Source organism: Phocoena sinus, chromosome 13 (assembly GCF_008692025.1).
Source record: "Phocoena sinus isolate mPhoSin1 chromosome 13, mPhoSin1.pri, whole genome shotgun sequence".
NCBI classification, from domain to species: Eukaryota; Metazoa; Chordata; class Mammalia; order Artiodactyla; family Phocoenidae; genus Phocoena; species Phocoena sinus.
In genome coordinates this window covers 79,413,680-79,429,507 of record NC_045775.1, presented here as the reverse complement: position 1 = coordinate 79,429,507, position 15,828 = coordinate 79,413,680, and the positions used below count along the sequence as shown (strand labels likewise).

At 39.3% G+C, this 15,828-nt stretch overlaps 1 protein-coding gene across 5 annotated transcripts in view; it reads right to left on the bottom strand.

Moving 5' to 3' along the window:
• ANAPC1 (anaphase promoting complex subunit 1) overlaps positions 1-15,828 on the bottom strand; it is a 143,112-nt gene that overhangs the window by 103,924 nt on the left and 23,360 nt on the right. For all 5 annotated transcript variants that reach the window (XR_004352830.1, XM_032652723.1, XM_032652724.1 and 2 more), the window contains exons 14-17: positions 12,493-12,627; positions 11,023-11,163; positions 10,391-10,451; positions 8,022-8,209 (exon numbers count right to left, since the gene is read on the bottom strand). Coding sequence is in view for 4 of the 5 variants with exons in the window: in XM_032652723.1 (XP_032508614.1) it covers positions 8,022-8,209; positions 10,391-10,451; positions 11,023-11,163; positions 12,493-12,627 (525 nt within the window). In the remaining variant the exon portion in view is untranslated. The remainder of the gene's footprint in view (positions 1-8,021; positions 8,210-10,390; positions 10,452-11,022; positions 11,164-12,492; positions 12,628-15,828) is intronic.

Genomic DNA, 15,828 nt, shown 5'->3' with positions numbered 1-15,828 from the left:
ATACAGCATATTATATATAATTAGTGCTAAGAGAAAGAAAGTTAAAGGGGATCATAAGGGGGGCATGGAGTGTAGGTACAATTCTACACAGAATGGACAGGGCAGGCTGCACTGAGGTGACATCTGGAAAAGGCCTCAGCTTGTCTTGTCTGAGGGAAGTCATTTTCTCCAGGGGTAACAGCAAGTGCAAAGACCCTGAGGCAGGAACATGCTTGGTGTGTTCAGGGGAAACAATGGAAACCAGTGTGGTGGGGACAATGCAAGCAAGGCAGGGATGAGTAAGCAGTAAAACCAGACGTAAGAGAAGCTGGGTCACATGATGTCTTGCAGGTCTTTGGCTTTTACTGAGTAGGATGGGAAGGCACTGGAGGGTTCTGAGCAGAGGAGTGACTTGACCTGACTTTATTGGACAGGATTACTTTGGTTGCTAGGTGGAGAAGAGAATGAAACAGGTAAGCCATGAAATGCAAGTCAAAAAATAAAAACTATAGGGGGCTTCCCTGGGGGCGCAGTGGTTGAGAGTCCACCTGCCGATGCAGGGGACACGGGTTTGTGCCCCGGTCCGGGAAGATCCCACGTGCCGCGGAGCGGCTGGGCCCGTGAGCCATGGCCGCTGAGCCTGCGCGTCCGGAGCCTGTGCTCCGCAACGGGAGAGGCCACAACAGTGAGAGGCCTGCGTACCGCAAAAATAAATAAATAATAAGAACTATAAATGACCAATGAGAATTTTAAAAAGCCATTCCCATTTACTTATACAGAAATAACATAATAGTTCTGAGTTGGCAAAGGTTCACCCCACTCAAATAATCAATGTGGCGAAATGGGCATCTTTAAATGATGCTGGTGAAAATGTTGATTGCACAACCCTTTTTGAACATTACTTGACCTAGTAATCCCTCTTTTAGGGTTCAATTCTTGGGAAATGACTAGAGATGTACAGATTTACATATAAAAGAATGTTTGCAAATTACTCATAAGAAAAAAACTGGTTCAACAACATTCAGTTACTAGCCATTAATCATGATAAAACCACATGGTAGCCTATAAAATGAAGGGGGTTTTTTGAAGAATTTTTAATGATATAGGAAATTTTCATTGATATCATGTTTATCTATAAAGCAAAAGCAAAACGTTTAGAGTGGCTGTCTCTGAGTAGCAGTATTTTCCTCTTAGTTCCTCCATTTTCCAAATTCTCCTCAGTAAGCATGGATACTTCCATAATAAAAAAAAACCAAATGATTTTTTTAAATGGATTTGCTGGTACGAAACTAAAATGTATAGACAAGTACAGCTGAGTTACCTGGAGAAAGGTAAGTGTGTTCTACAGTGATTTCTTCAGAGTGACCCAGGCAAGGTTGTCCTGGGAGTGATCTCCAGAGGCAAAAGGAAATCACCAATACTGAAGATGCTACCCTGATTTTGTAAATAACCTATTAAGGGCCTGGAAGAAAGTTTCTAGGGAGGGAGATGAGGAATGCAGCTTTGTATCATTAGCAGACTAGATACTTAGGCTAAAGCACTTTAAATCTCCATCAAATCAAAGCTTCCTCCTCACAGACCAAGTAATTGTGTGTGAAAACACAGTCTGGGCTTCAGAAAAGAACATTAAGCCATGAGTCAGAAGATACAATGAAGGCCCAGTTTTGAGCAAATCTCTAGTCGGTGACTTCTTCGTGATTCAGTTTCTTCACCAATAAAATCAAGACTACTACTACTAATCCGAGCATAACTTATAGCCATTTTACAAAGATGAAATGAGAAATAGTAGCCAAAGTGCTTTACCATATTATGAAAATGCAATAATTCTAATTACTAGTAAAATGTTATTAAATAGTAATGATATTTGACTTAAAATGTATAGACGATAAGCCTTAACATATTCCATTTTGTTGAATGAGGTATGCCCATTAGTAAACTGATATGTTATATACTCTGAATGCTGTACAACCAATTATGCAAACATCACTGGTGGATTTGTTTTTTGGTTTGCTTGCTCTCTTCTTTCTTTCTTTCTTTTTTATTACATTTTTTAATTTTTTTAATAATTATTTTTATTTTAATAACTTTATTTTATTTTCCTCTTTCTTTCTTTCTTTTTTTTCTTCCTTTTATTCTGAGCCATGTGGATGACAGGCTCTTGGTGATCCAGCCAGGCGTCAGGGTTGTGCCTCTGAGGTGGGAGAGCCAAGTTCAGGACATTGGTCCACAAGAGACCTCCCAGCTCCACGTAACATCAAACAGCGAAAATCTTCCAGACATCCCATCTCAACGCCAAGACCCAGCTCCACTCAACGACGAGCAAGTTACAGTGCTGGACACCCTATGCCAAACAACTAGCAAGACAAGAACACAACCCCACCCATTAGCAGAGAGGCTGCCTAAATCACAACAAGGTCACAGACACCCCTAAACACACCACCAGACATGGACCTGCCCACCAGAAAGACAAGATCCAGCCTCATCCACCAGAACACAGGCACTACTCCCCTCCACCAGGAAGCCTAAACAACCCACTGAACCAACCTTAGCCACTGGGGACAGACATCAAAAACAACGGGAACTACGAACCTGCAGCCTGCAAAAAGGAGACCCCAAACACAGTAAGGTAAGCAAAATGAGAAGACAGAAAAACACACAGCAGATGAAGGAGCAAGATAAAAATGCACCAGACGTAACAAATGAAGAGGAAATAGGCAGTCTACCTGAAAAAGAATTCAGAATAATGATAGTAAAGATGATCCAAAATCTTGGAAATAGAATGGAGAAAATACAAGAAATGTTTTACAAGGAGCTAGAAGAACTAAAGAGCAAACAAACATTGATGAACAACACAATAAATGAAATTAAAAATTCTCTAGAGGGGATCAACAGCAGAATAACTGAGGCAGAAGAACGGATAAGTGACCTGGAAGATAAAATAGTGAAAATAACTACAGCAGAGCAAATAAAGAAAAACAAAAGAATTGAGGACAGGCTCAGAGACCTCTGGGAGAACATTAAATGCACCAACATTCAAATTATAGGGGTCCCAGAAGAAGAAGAGGAAAACAAAGGGACTGAGAAAATATTTGAAGAGATTATAGTAGAAAACTTCCCTAATATGGGAAATAATCAATCAAGTCCAGGAAGTACAGAGGTCCCATACAGGATAAATCCAAGGAGAAACACGCCAAGACACATATTAATCAAACTATCAAAAATTAAATACAAAGAAAAAATATTAAAAGCAGCAAGGGAAAAACAACATACAAGGGAATGCCCATAAGGTTAACACTTGATCTTTCAGCAGAAACTCTGCAAGTCAGAAGGGAGTGGCAGGACATATTTAAAGTGATGAAGGGGAAAAAACCTACAACCAAGATTACTCTACCCAGCAAGGATCTCATTCATTCAGATTCGATGGAGAAATTAAAACCTTTACAGACAAGCAAAAGCTAAGAGAATTCAGCACCACCAAACCAGCTTTACAACAAATGCTAAAGGAACTTCTCTAGGCCGGAAACACAAGAGAAGGAAAAGACCTGCAATAACAAACGCAAAACAATTAAGAAAATGGTAATGGGAACATAGCTATCGATAATTACCTTAAATGTAAATGGATTAAATGCTCCAACCAAAAGACACAGACTGGCTGAATGGATACACAAACAAGACCCATATATATGCTTTCTACAAGAGACCCACTTCAGACCTAGGGACACATACAGACTGAAAGCGAGGGGATGGAAAAAGATATTCCATTCAAATGGAAATCAAAAGAAAGCTGGAGTAGCAATTTTCGTATCAGACAAAATAGACTTTGAAACAAAGACTATTAGAAGAGACAAAGAAGGACACTAATAATGATCAAGGAATCAATCCAAGAAGAAGATACAACTGTAAATATTTATGCACCCAACATAGGAGCACCTCAATATATAAGGCAAATGCTAACAGCCATAAAAGGGGAAATGACAGTAACACAAACATAGTAGTAACTTTCATAGTAACTAACATAGTAACTTTCACCAATGGATAGATCATCCAAAATGAAAATAAATAAGGAAACACAAGCTTTAAATGATACATAAAACAAGATGGACTTAATTGATATTTATAGGACATTCCATCCAAAAACAACAGAATACACTTTCTTCTCAAGTGCTCGTGGAACACTCTCCAGGACAGATCACATCTTGGATCACAAATCAAGCCTTGGTAACTTCAAGAAAATTAAAATCGTATCAAGTATCTTTTCCGACCACAATGCTATGAGACTAGATATCAATTACAGGAAAAAAAAATCTGTAAAAAATACAAACACATGGAGGCTAAACAATGCACTACTTAATAACCAAGAGATCACTGAGGAAATCAAAGAGGAAATTAAAAAATACCTCGAAATAAATGACAATGAACACACGATGACCCAAAACCTATGAGATGCAGCAAAAGCAGTTGTAAGAGCGAGGTTTACAGAAATACAGTCCTACCTTAAGAAACGAGAAACATCTCAAATAAACAACCTAACCTTACACCTAAAGCAATCAGAGAAAGAAGAACAAAAAAACCCCAAAGTTAGCAGAAGGAAAGAAATCATAAAGATCAGATCAGAAATAAATCAAAACAAAAATAAAGGAAACGATAGCAAAGATGAATAAAACTAAAAGCTGTTTCTATGAGAAGATAAACAAAATTGATAAAACATTAGCCAGACTCATCAAGAAAAAAAGGGAGAAGACTCAAATCAATAGAATTAGAAATGAAAAAGGAAAAGTAACAACTGACACTGCAGAAATACAAAGGATCATGAGAGATTACTACAAGCAACTATATGCCAATAAAATGGACGACCTGGAAGAAATAGACAAATTCTTAGAAATGCACAACCTTTCGAGACTGAACCAGGAAGAAATAGAAAATATGAACAGACCAATCACAAGCACTGAAATTGAAACTGTGATTTAAAATCTTCCAACAAACAAAAGCCCAGGACCAGATGGCTTCACAGGTGAATTCTATCAAACATTTAGAGAAGAGCTAACACCTATCCTTCTCAAACTCTTCCAAAATATAGCGGCGGGAGGAACACTCCCAAACTCGTTCTACGAGGCCACCATCACACTGATACCAAAACCAGACAAAGGGGTCTTCCCTGGTGGCACAGTGGTTGAGAGTCTGCCTGCCGATTCAGGGGACACGGGTTCGTGCCCCGGTCCAGGAAGATCCCACATGCCGCAGAGCAGCTGGGCCCGTAAGCCATGGGCGCAGAGCCTGCGCATCCAGAGCCTGTGCTCCGCAACGGGAGAGGCCACAGCAGTGAGAGGCCTGTGTACCACAAGAAAAAAAAAAAAACCAAAGATGTCACAAAGAAAGAAAACTACAGGCCAATATCACTGATGAACATAGATGCAAAAATCCTCAACAAAATACTAGCCAACAGAATCCAACAGCACATTAAAAGGATCATACACCATGATCAAGTGGGGTTTATCCCAGGAATGCAAGGATTCTTCAATATACGCAAATCAATCAATGTGATACACCATATTAGCAACTTGAAGGAGAAAACCATATGATCATCTCAGTAGATGCAGAGAAAGCTTGTGACAAAATTCAACACTGATTTATGATAAAAACCCTCCAGAAAGTAGGCATAGAGGGAACTTACCTCAACATAATAAAGGCCATATATGACAAACCCGCGGGCAACATCGTCCTCAATGGTGAAAAACTGAAACCATTTCCACTAAGATCAGGAACAAGACAAGGTTGCCCAATCTCACCACTATTATTCAACATAGTTTTGGAAGGTTTAGCCACAGCAATCAGAGAAGAAAAAGAAAAAAAAGGAATCCAAGTCAGAAAAGAGAAGTAGCGCTGTCACTGTTTGCAGATGACATGATACTATACATAAAGAATCCTAAAGATGCTACCAGAAAACTACTAGAGATAATCAATGAATTTGGTAAAGTAGCAGGATATAAAATGCACAAAAATCTCTTGCATTCCTATACACTAATGATGAAAAATATGAAAGTGAAATTAAGAAAACACTCCCATTTAGCACTGCAACAAAAAGAATAAAATATCTAGGAATAAACCCACCTAAAGAGACAAAAGTCCTCTATGCAGAAAATTATAAGACACTGATGAAAGAAATTAAAGATGATACAAACAGATGGAGAGATATACCATGTTCTTGGATTGGAAGAATCAACATTGTGAAAATGACTATACTACCCAAAGCAATCTACAGATTCAGTGCAATCCCTATCAAACTACCAATGGCATTTTTCACAGAACTAGAACCAAAAATCTCACAATTTGTATGGAAATACAAAAGACCCCGAATAGCCAAAGGAATCCTGAGAAAGAAAAACAGAGCTGGAGGAATCAGGCTTCCTGACTTCAGACTATACTACAATGCTACAGTAATCAAGACAGTATGGTACTGGCACAAAAACATAAATATACATCAATGGAACAGGATAGAAAGCCCAGAGATAAACCCACGCACATGTGGTCACCTTATCTTTGATAAAGGAGGCAAGAATACACAGAAGAGAAAAGACAGCCTCTTCAATAAGTGGTGCTGGGAAAACTGGACAGCTACATGGAAAAGAATGAAATTAGAACACGCCCTAACACCATACACAAAAATAAACTTAAAATGGATTAAAGACCTAAATGTAAGGCCAGACACTATCAAACTCTTAGAGGAAAACATAGGCAGAACACTCCATGACATAAATCACAGCAAAATCCTTTTTGACCCACCTCCTAGAGAAACGGAAATAAAAACAAAAATAAACAAATGGGACCTAATGAAACTTCAAAGCTTTTGCACAGCAAAGGAAACCATAAATAAGACAAAAAGACAACCCTCAGAATAGGAGAAAATATTTGCTAGTGAAGAAACTGACAGAGGATTACTCTCCAAAATTTACAAGCAGCTCATGCAGCTCAATATCAAAAAAACAAACAACCCAATCCCAAAATGGGCAGAAGACCTAAACAGACATTTCTCCAAAGAAGATATACAGATTGCCAACAAACACATGAAAGAATGCTCAATGTCATTAATCATTAAAGAAATGCAAATCAAAACTACAATGAGATATCATCTCACACTGGTCAGAATGGCCATCACCGAAAAATCTACAAACAATAAATGCTGGAGAGGGTGTGGAGAAAAGGGAACCCTCTTGCACTGTTGGTGGCAATGTAAATTGATACAGCCATTATGGAGAACAGTATGGAGGTTCCTTAAAAACTAAAAATAGAACTACCATACAACCCAGCAATCCCACTACTGGGCATATACCCTGAGAAAACCATAATTCAACAAGAGTCACGTACCACAATGTTCATTGCAGCTCTGTTTACAATAGCCAGGACATGGAAACAACCTAAGTGTCCATCGACAGATGAATGGATAAAGAAGATGTGGCACATATATACAATGGAATATTACCCAGCCATAAAAAGAAACGAAATTGAGTTATTTGTACTGAGGTGGATGGACCTAGAGTCTGTCATACAGAGTGAAGTAAGTCAGAAAGAGAAAAACAAATACCGTATGCTAACACATATATATGGAATCTAAAAAAAGAAAATGGTCATGAAGAACATAGGGGCAAGATGGGAATAAAGACACAGACCTACCAGAGAATGGACTTGAGGATATGGGGAGGAGGAAGGGTAAGCTGGGACAAAGTGAAAGAGTGGCATGGACACATGTACACTACCAAACGTAAAATAGATTAGCTAGCGGGAAGCAGCCGCATAACACAGGGAGATCAGCTCGGTGCTTTGTGACCACCCAGAGGGGTGGGATAGGGAGGGTGGGAGGGAGGGAGACGCAAGAGGGAAGAGATATGGGGATATATGTATAACTGATTCACTTTGTTATAAAGCAGAAACTAACACACCATTGTAAATCAATTATACTCCAATGAAGATGTTAAAAAAAAATTATGCAAACATTACATTGATAACAACAGAATATCTCAGGAGGAAAACCAATTATCTGTACTTACATTCCTTGTCCATGCTAAGCGGTCTGTGTTATAACCCATCATGTTCATGAGACAAGTCACAAATAAGTTCCACTCTGAGTGATAACTGGGTCCTCCTGGAGCACTGTGGACACTGTACCACTTGACAAGCATCTGAACAGCTACTTCTTTTGGCAGGATAAATTTAATTGCTTGCAAACAAGTTTGTACTATTAAAAGCAAAGATTAATTTTAGTATGCTTCCTATGCATGCATTTCTTTTCCCCTTTTACTAAGAACATTTTTTAATTACTACTATACAAAGGCCAAGTACTATGAAAAAAGAACTGCCATTAAAGAGCCAATGGGATGCAAATCTGACCTAGCCAATCAACTGACACTGAATTTAACAGGGCTTGCGAGAGGTCTCAGGGCAGCTTTGTGATCATTAATTTTGGATCAGAAATAGAGTAACCAAAGAGCTGAGATTCCCTAAGACAGAAGTGATTGACATCCATGGCCCTGACAGTTATTAATAGCTCCCCATTTCACTCTCAAAAATGTCCTAGTTTGGACAATAAATTAAAGGCCATTCTAACAAAAACATACAATTTCTACATTAATAAATTCATATAAAATATTGCTTCAATACTTCAGTAAATATGTAATAATCAATATATACCTCCTCAAATAGCAATGTTTACTTAGCATTAAAATATGTTCTGAATGATTGAACATTCTGGTTAACCAAAGCTTTATAACTTTTCATTACTTCTGACAGCACTGTTTCTAAAATGTTTTACATGCTCTCTGATCAATCAATACCATGTAAGCTATAACTTTCTTAATGACTCAATATCATTAGTATGGCTATCACTTAACAGTGCTACACTGTCATACAGCGACCCCCTCAGGGTGGTAAGGGCTACTGCTATAAAGAGGCCTGGGTCTGCTTTTAGTAGGAAATGGCCCCAGACTGCAATGCTTTCGTATCCTCCCATAATCTCTTTAGAGGATTCTTTTTTTTTTTTTTTTTTTTTTTTTTTTTTTGCGGTACGGGGGCCTCTCACTGTTGTGGCCTCTCCCATTAAGGAGCACAGGCTCCAGATGCGCAGGCTCAGCGGCCATGGCTCATGGGCCCAGCCGCTCTGCGGCACGTGGGATCCTCCCAGACCGGGGCATGAACCCATGTCCCCTGCATCAGCAGGCGGACTCTCAGCCACTGCGCCACCAGGGAAGCCCTAGAGGATTCTTTTCTTCCCTGCCCACTGGCACTGGCACCGGGGCCCATCCTCAGCAGCATATGCTTTTTCTCACCAATTTGCTACGTGTGTGCATACACAGCAAAGGTTGGAATCAAATGAAACCAATGTTAGAAAACCTAATAATCAAGTTTGTCATGACTGAATCCAAATTAAGTGTAAACCAGATACTGCCTGAGGGGCTGAGGAAAGCTTTATAAGTGAAGTACAAAAACTTACGTGCATGAACTCTGTGGCTTCTATTTGCTCGTGAGAAAGATTTTTTTTTTTTAATTAACCTGTTATTTGTTTTTATGTACTTTGGTTAGGCTTATACTTCTTGAGATCACTGGCTAAATACCTTTCAGAAAAGCAAGGCATCTCCATACGAACTCAGAATATCATTTACTACACCAATGAAAGATACTTCCTAAAACGCAAGTCATTCTAGCCCACTTAGCAAATTGCAGAATTCACACAATCTGCCAACGCTCTGCTCTGGCAGTTAGACTTTGAAACTAATAGATGTCCTGAATTTTCTTATATCATACAAGCATTCTTTTCTTAATTTACATTTGTTGGCAAATCTTTTCAATTCCAGTTTTCTTTACTATTCTATGTTCAGAAATATTTTTCACCTAGTACTTTCCAAATTGCATTTCAATAATAATTCAAGCAGACTCCAATTTTATCAAAATACTCCTGAGTGTATTTTTACTATAATGTTAAGTTTTATTCAGTTAAAGGCAATTATGTTAATTTTCAATGTATCTAACAATTGAGAGATATATTTTTGGATTAAAAACCATCAATATGCCAAAAACTATTTTAGTTGCTTGGGCTTCCTTGTTTTTGAGATTTTCTTGCGAGAGGGGTGTCCATACACTGTAATCTCACTGCATGGCTTCTTTTTCATAAGAAATCTCACAGAAGCAGAACTAGCACACACTTCACGGGTTCCCCCAGCCTTAGAGCACACATGGAGCGGGCAGCGCAAAGTGCCCCCAGCTCTTTTTTATAGCTTCTCAGCACAGTAAAAAATTCCATCTCATGGCTTCAAAACAGCAAAAAATTTTAAAACCCCAATTATTCATGTAAATCAGCAATTACTCCAAATCTTTTAAATCAAACTAAGAACACACAAAAGTGAGGTTTGATTCTTAATCATACCTAATTCAGAGGTGGCAATTTCAGGAATAGTGATCCTAACCATGGAGCCATTACTCAGTTCCTAGGGAAAAGAATGGAAACAAATAAGAGCGAGTAAATAGAATCTGTGCATTCTAAGTCTCTGAATGTCTTAAAAATAGCTGATGCTTCACAAGACTGTTTGTCAAACAAAAATGCAATAAAATAAATGAAAAACAAGCAATATTTTTCAAACAGAATTGAATACTTCGAAGTTTTAGAAACAATAAATGTACTTATTTGTAAAGCATTTACAAAAATTCTTGTCTTTAACAAAGTGTCTAATTTTCATATAGACACTTGAGTCACCATCACCAAAAATAAGAGGTTCACTTTTAATAGAAAGACAAAAACCATGCCCATATAAGATTCAACTGATTGAACAGCTTTGTTTTCAATAAATTTTTTAAGAATACATGAACTTCAGAAAAGTTGGCCAGAACTACTGTAAAGTAAAATAGGGTAAAAAAATGACGCATTACAAGAGATTTTAAAAATCACAAGAAACATTTGTTTCCATTTTTCACAAAATTCTGCGTTCTGACAAACTTTAAATAACAGCCACAATTCTTGGAAAGTTGCCTAAGCTTTTAAAAATAAATATGCATACTTACTAGCGTTACCCTGTTATGGACAGGGTCTCTTATAGAATGAATGTAAGTTCCAAGCTGTTGGAAAGTACAATCCTCATTATAGAGAGAATCATGAAGCTTTGAAGAATCCCTTAGTTCTGGAACTGGGGACAATAGAACAGCCTGTAAAAAGTCATAAATACAACACATGTGAAGCATGTTTTGAGAAATTAAGGTTAATGAAACTATGTATCTTTTTTGCATATGGTCTAGCAATTGCACATAATGATTTAAAACCATTCTGCTCTAATCATGACTAAGTACCTTGTAGCAGACCAAGGTCCTCACCAAAGCAACTAGAAAAAGTCGATAAAAATAGCACATCTGATGGACAGCACTACAAAGCTGTGGAGACTACCTGGACTTGAGGGACCAAGATCAGGAGAGAAAGAAAGGAATCGGAAGGAGGTGGCCCCAGAGTCTTACAGCACTTGGGATCTAATTGGTCTATCTGCAATCCCAAGATAAACCTATCTAAAACACAAATCCTAACATTCTTAACTCCATGCTCAAAAACCTATAATGCCCTGGAGACTGCATTCGGAATAAAAACCTTTTCATCCTTTCTTTTTCAAGAGCATGTTAGGAAGACAGTGTAAATCCTAGCTCTACCATTTATTAGCTGTATGTCGTTAGACCAGTAACCTCCTTGTACCTCTCTATGTGCCCATTTGTAAAACAAGGATTAATATTTTCCTAATAAAGCTGTTTTAAGGGATTAAATGAGTTAATACATATATAACACTCAGAAGAGTGCCTAGTACACAGATTACACTAGAAAACAGGTTATTATTATCCCACCCCCTGCCCTGCCTCACCCAAGAGACTACGTGTACTTTTACAAGCGTTCATTCATTCCACAGACTTCCTGAGTCTTCACTTGTATGCTGGGAGATGGAGATACAACTGTGTGTTAAAATGTTCTGCACTGTCCTGCCTCCACGCCCACACCCATGCAATTCCGCATACCCCAAAGCCCCCTTCCATCTACAGACATCCTACTTACCCTCCAGGCCAAACCAAGGTAGACACGTCTCTAGAAGAGGAGCCTTGGATTCCACCACATCATCCCATCAGAATGTATCTTCCTATCAGTGAATCTCCTATGGTACTTTCTGTTCCTCTTAAGTCTTAATAGTCTACCTATCTTAAATTATAATCTCTTAAAACAGACAGTACATCTGTTCCACCCAAGTAAGATCCCAAGATGAAAAAGAATGCATCACTTTCCTCACTGCAGCACCTTCAAAAAGTACCTTACACATCAGAAGGGAAGTCAATGTATGTTTACTGAATCATTTGTGTTTGAAAATATACACATTCTACAAGCATTCGCCAAACTTCCAATTCTGTCATTAAAACAGAAAAAAGTTAACCATGGGAAGAACTAATATTTGACCAAACTTCTTTAAAACACTATTAATTTTTGACAACACCCACTCCCTGTCTTACCTCATCCAGGGATCCAAGCAGCTTACTCAGAGGGTTAGGAGTACTAACGCTGTCAAGTGGGGTGCTGGGCCGAGGCATCGTGCTGGACATTGTCAGGGAGGGAGCTGGCAGCCCAGGAATAAAAACCTTTCCCACCTTTAAGCAGTAAAAAAATGTGCAAAAAAATTAGCTTTAATTTGTTGTTGCTGTTGTTGTTGTTTTGGCCACGCCACACGGCTTATAGGATCTTAGTTCCCTGACCAGGGATTGAACTCTGCAGTGGAGGCTCAGAGTCCTAACTACTGGACCACCAGGGAATTTCCTACTGTATCATGTTCTTAAATGAATCGTTAGGCGTGTAAGCATATATTTCTTTAAATATTTCAAAGTCTATGATCACCAAACACAACTAAAAAACAAAGAGAATTAAAATTTTAATAATGTATCAAATTCTACCAACCAACTATGAGTATCTTGGCATAAATTCTTAATCTGATTCCTTCTTTTCATAACTAAGGACTTCTCTGGGGGCAGGAAACAGGGGGAATGTTAATATAGTCAAGACACTATACAAAATTCAAGTATACTACGCATTTTTCTACCTCATTGGTGGTAAAGGCAGCAGAGACACTAAGCTTTCAGAGACTATAAGCATCAGTCTTGTTAAGTATTTTCCTGGCAGAGAGAAAGACACCAATTACTTCTTGGGAGCCAAAAAATTTAGGCTGAAGCGATACTCAAGAAATTAAATCCAACCTAATTCAAACCGTGCTCTCTAGCTCACAATCTGTCTTCTGTCATAAACTTTCAAATACTTCTTCCTCAAAAAAAATTTACATGAACTCTTCACTGACCTTAAAAGAATGAGCCAGCAACCCATGCTACCCACTCATTCCTTTTAGCTACCCACAGGGTTCTCAGGAAAAACACAACAGAAATTCATACCCACACAGGCTGAAAACTCTTGATAAGACTAAAAGGAGATACTCAGAACTAAAGTGGAATTTTGACAATATACATATTTATGTCAATATACTACCCGAAAGCTAATAGAATTACAGAAGTTGCCCAAATAAAATCCTTAGCATTAAAAAACAAAAATGACAGGAGAACTAGTAGATATAAAGTTTTTAAAAAGCCATCAGAGGGCTTCCCTGGTGGCGCAGTGGTTGGGAGTCCGCCTGCCGATGCAGGGGACGTGGGTTCGTGCCCCGGTCTGGGATGATCCCAGATGCCACGCAGTGAGCCGTGGCCACTGAGCCTGCGCGTCCGGAGCCTGTGCTCCGCAATGGGAGAGGCCACAACAGTGAGAGGCCCGTGTACCGCAAAAAAAAAAAAAAAAAAGCCATCAGAGACCACCCCCCTCCAGTTCATAAAAATATGCAATAAGCACATTCCCTGCTATTCCTCCCACGAATTGCCACCACAACAAAATCTGCACGAAATGTATGATGCAACTAGCAGAAGACTCTAAAAGGTGAGGAAAGAAGACTGACTGGCTAGGGGCCTGAGAACCAGGAATGAACTATGAATTCCCTAGCTTTTGTTTTTGTTTCTCCAACTCCCTACGTAACCAGGCCTTGGGCTCTCGAGAGGCCTACAACTCAGAAATGTCCACAAGCACACACCAAAAGAGAGCCCAGGAAAACCTTGGTCTTTTGGCCAAAACTTGGTCAGGAAGAGAGACTAAGCAGGGCAGAAACACTTTCGCCCCACCTGCCCCACTTCAGGCAAACACACGGAAGAAGCCACAGCCCTCAGTGCCCGCCCCATCAGGAGCTGTGTGTGGAGACTACGGGCGGGGTCCTGTCATCCCACCTGCAAGGACTAGGTGGCGCCCTGCCCCAGCACAGAGGCGAGGCCTATCTTACAGCCCAGCCATGCAGTAACAAGGTGGCATCGCCTCCCCTCATCAGGCACTGCAGCTGCAGGCACTGCAGACAAAGCCCTGCTCTCGTTGCCACGAGGCAGCCCCTCTCCACCGCCCCACCGTATGCAGCAACTGTCAAGGGGGAAGAGCCTGGCTTTCATCCTCCCTCTATAATAAAAAGCAGCCTACCTCTCCCCTCCCTCTTCCAGAGACTGTGGGTGGAACACTCTATTCCATCCCTACCCTGCAATAACAAAGCAGCAACCCCTCGCTATCCCAACTAGGGAGTGAGGGGAGGAATGGAGAGGGAGGAAATAGAGAAAAGGACTTTCTAAATACGTGTATGAAATCCTGGTGTGTTTTTTAGGATTAAAAAACAAAAATGACAGAAGAACTGGTATATATAAAGTTTTTGTGAAACTGACCAACAATGACACAGTAAAAGATCTGAGAACTAAACACTGATCTATAACACCATTCGATTCTCAAACTGGCCTCTAGGTAACGTGGAAATTGAGGCAGACCACAGTCTCATTACAGGAGCAGACAGGAAAAAAGACCCAATCAGTAAAGGAATAGCTAGAAAACTTTTAGACAAAGACCAACCTACTCCAGACAAACACGACAGGAAAATACTGCACCCCACCCCTCGGCCCTGTGAGCAAAGGCCAGGTGGGAGCCTGGACTTCCATTATCACCTGGCTGTAATGAGGCACCCATCTGGGAAAAACAAAAACAAAAAGCTAACAGTACTTTGGGTTAGCAAGAATGTAAAGAAACTTCGAGAGCTCTCATACACTGTTGGAGGCAAGGAGCACAACCTTGCAACCTTGATGCAACCTACACTTTGGAAAACAATGTGGCACCACGCAGCTAGGTTGAATATGCATATATTCTAAAGGCTAGGAGATACATATTTATTAAAAACTTTTTAAGCATTGTTTATTAGACGAAACAGCAAAACAACCCTAGTGGCTGGTAAAGTTCTGGTATAATCATACAATGGAAAACTAGGTAACAGTGCATGAGTCACGTCAACACAAATAAATCTAAAAATAATATAATGTTGAGCAAAATAAGTCAGAGAAGAGTATGTGGTTTGTTTTCTTTATATAAAAATCCAAAAACAAGGAAAACTAAACAAGTTACTCGTCAGTGATACCTACATAACTGCAAAAACTAGTAATAAAAACAAGAGACTGATTTATTCCAAGTAAGGATTTCTGGGGGATGGGGATACAATGAGGAAAGAAAATCCAAGAGACTGTAAATATATGGCAACATCCTATTTCTTAACCTGGGTAGTTGTTACATGAACGTTCGCTTCATTACCCTTCAAACTGTATTTAAATTTCGTAACTTAAGTTTGTAAAATTTACATTATTCCGTATGTAAAGTTCACAACTGTTTAAAAAGACACAGACAACATATATATTATACATTTAATACGATGAAACTTTACTAAAACTTTGAGACTTAAGAAAGCT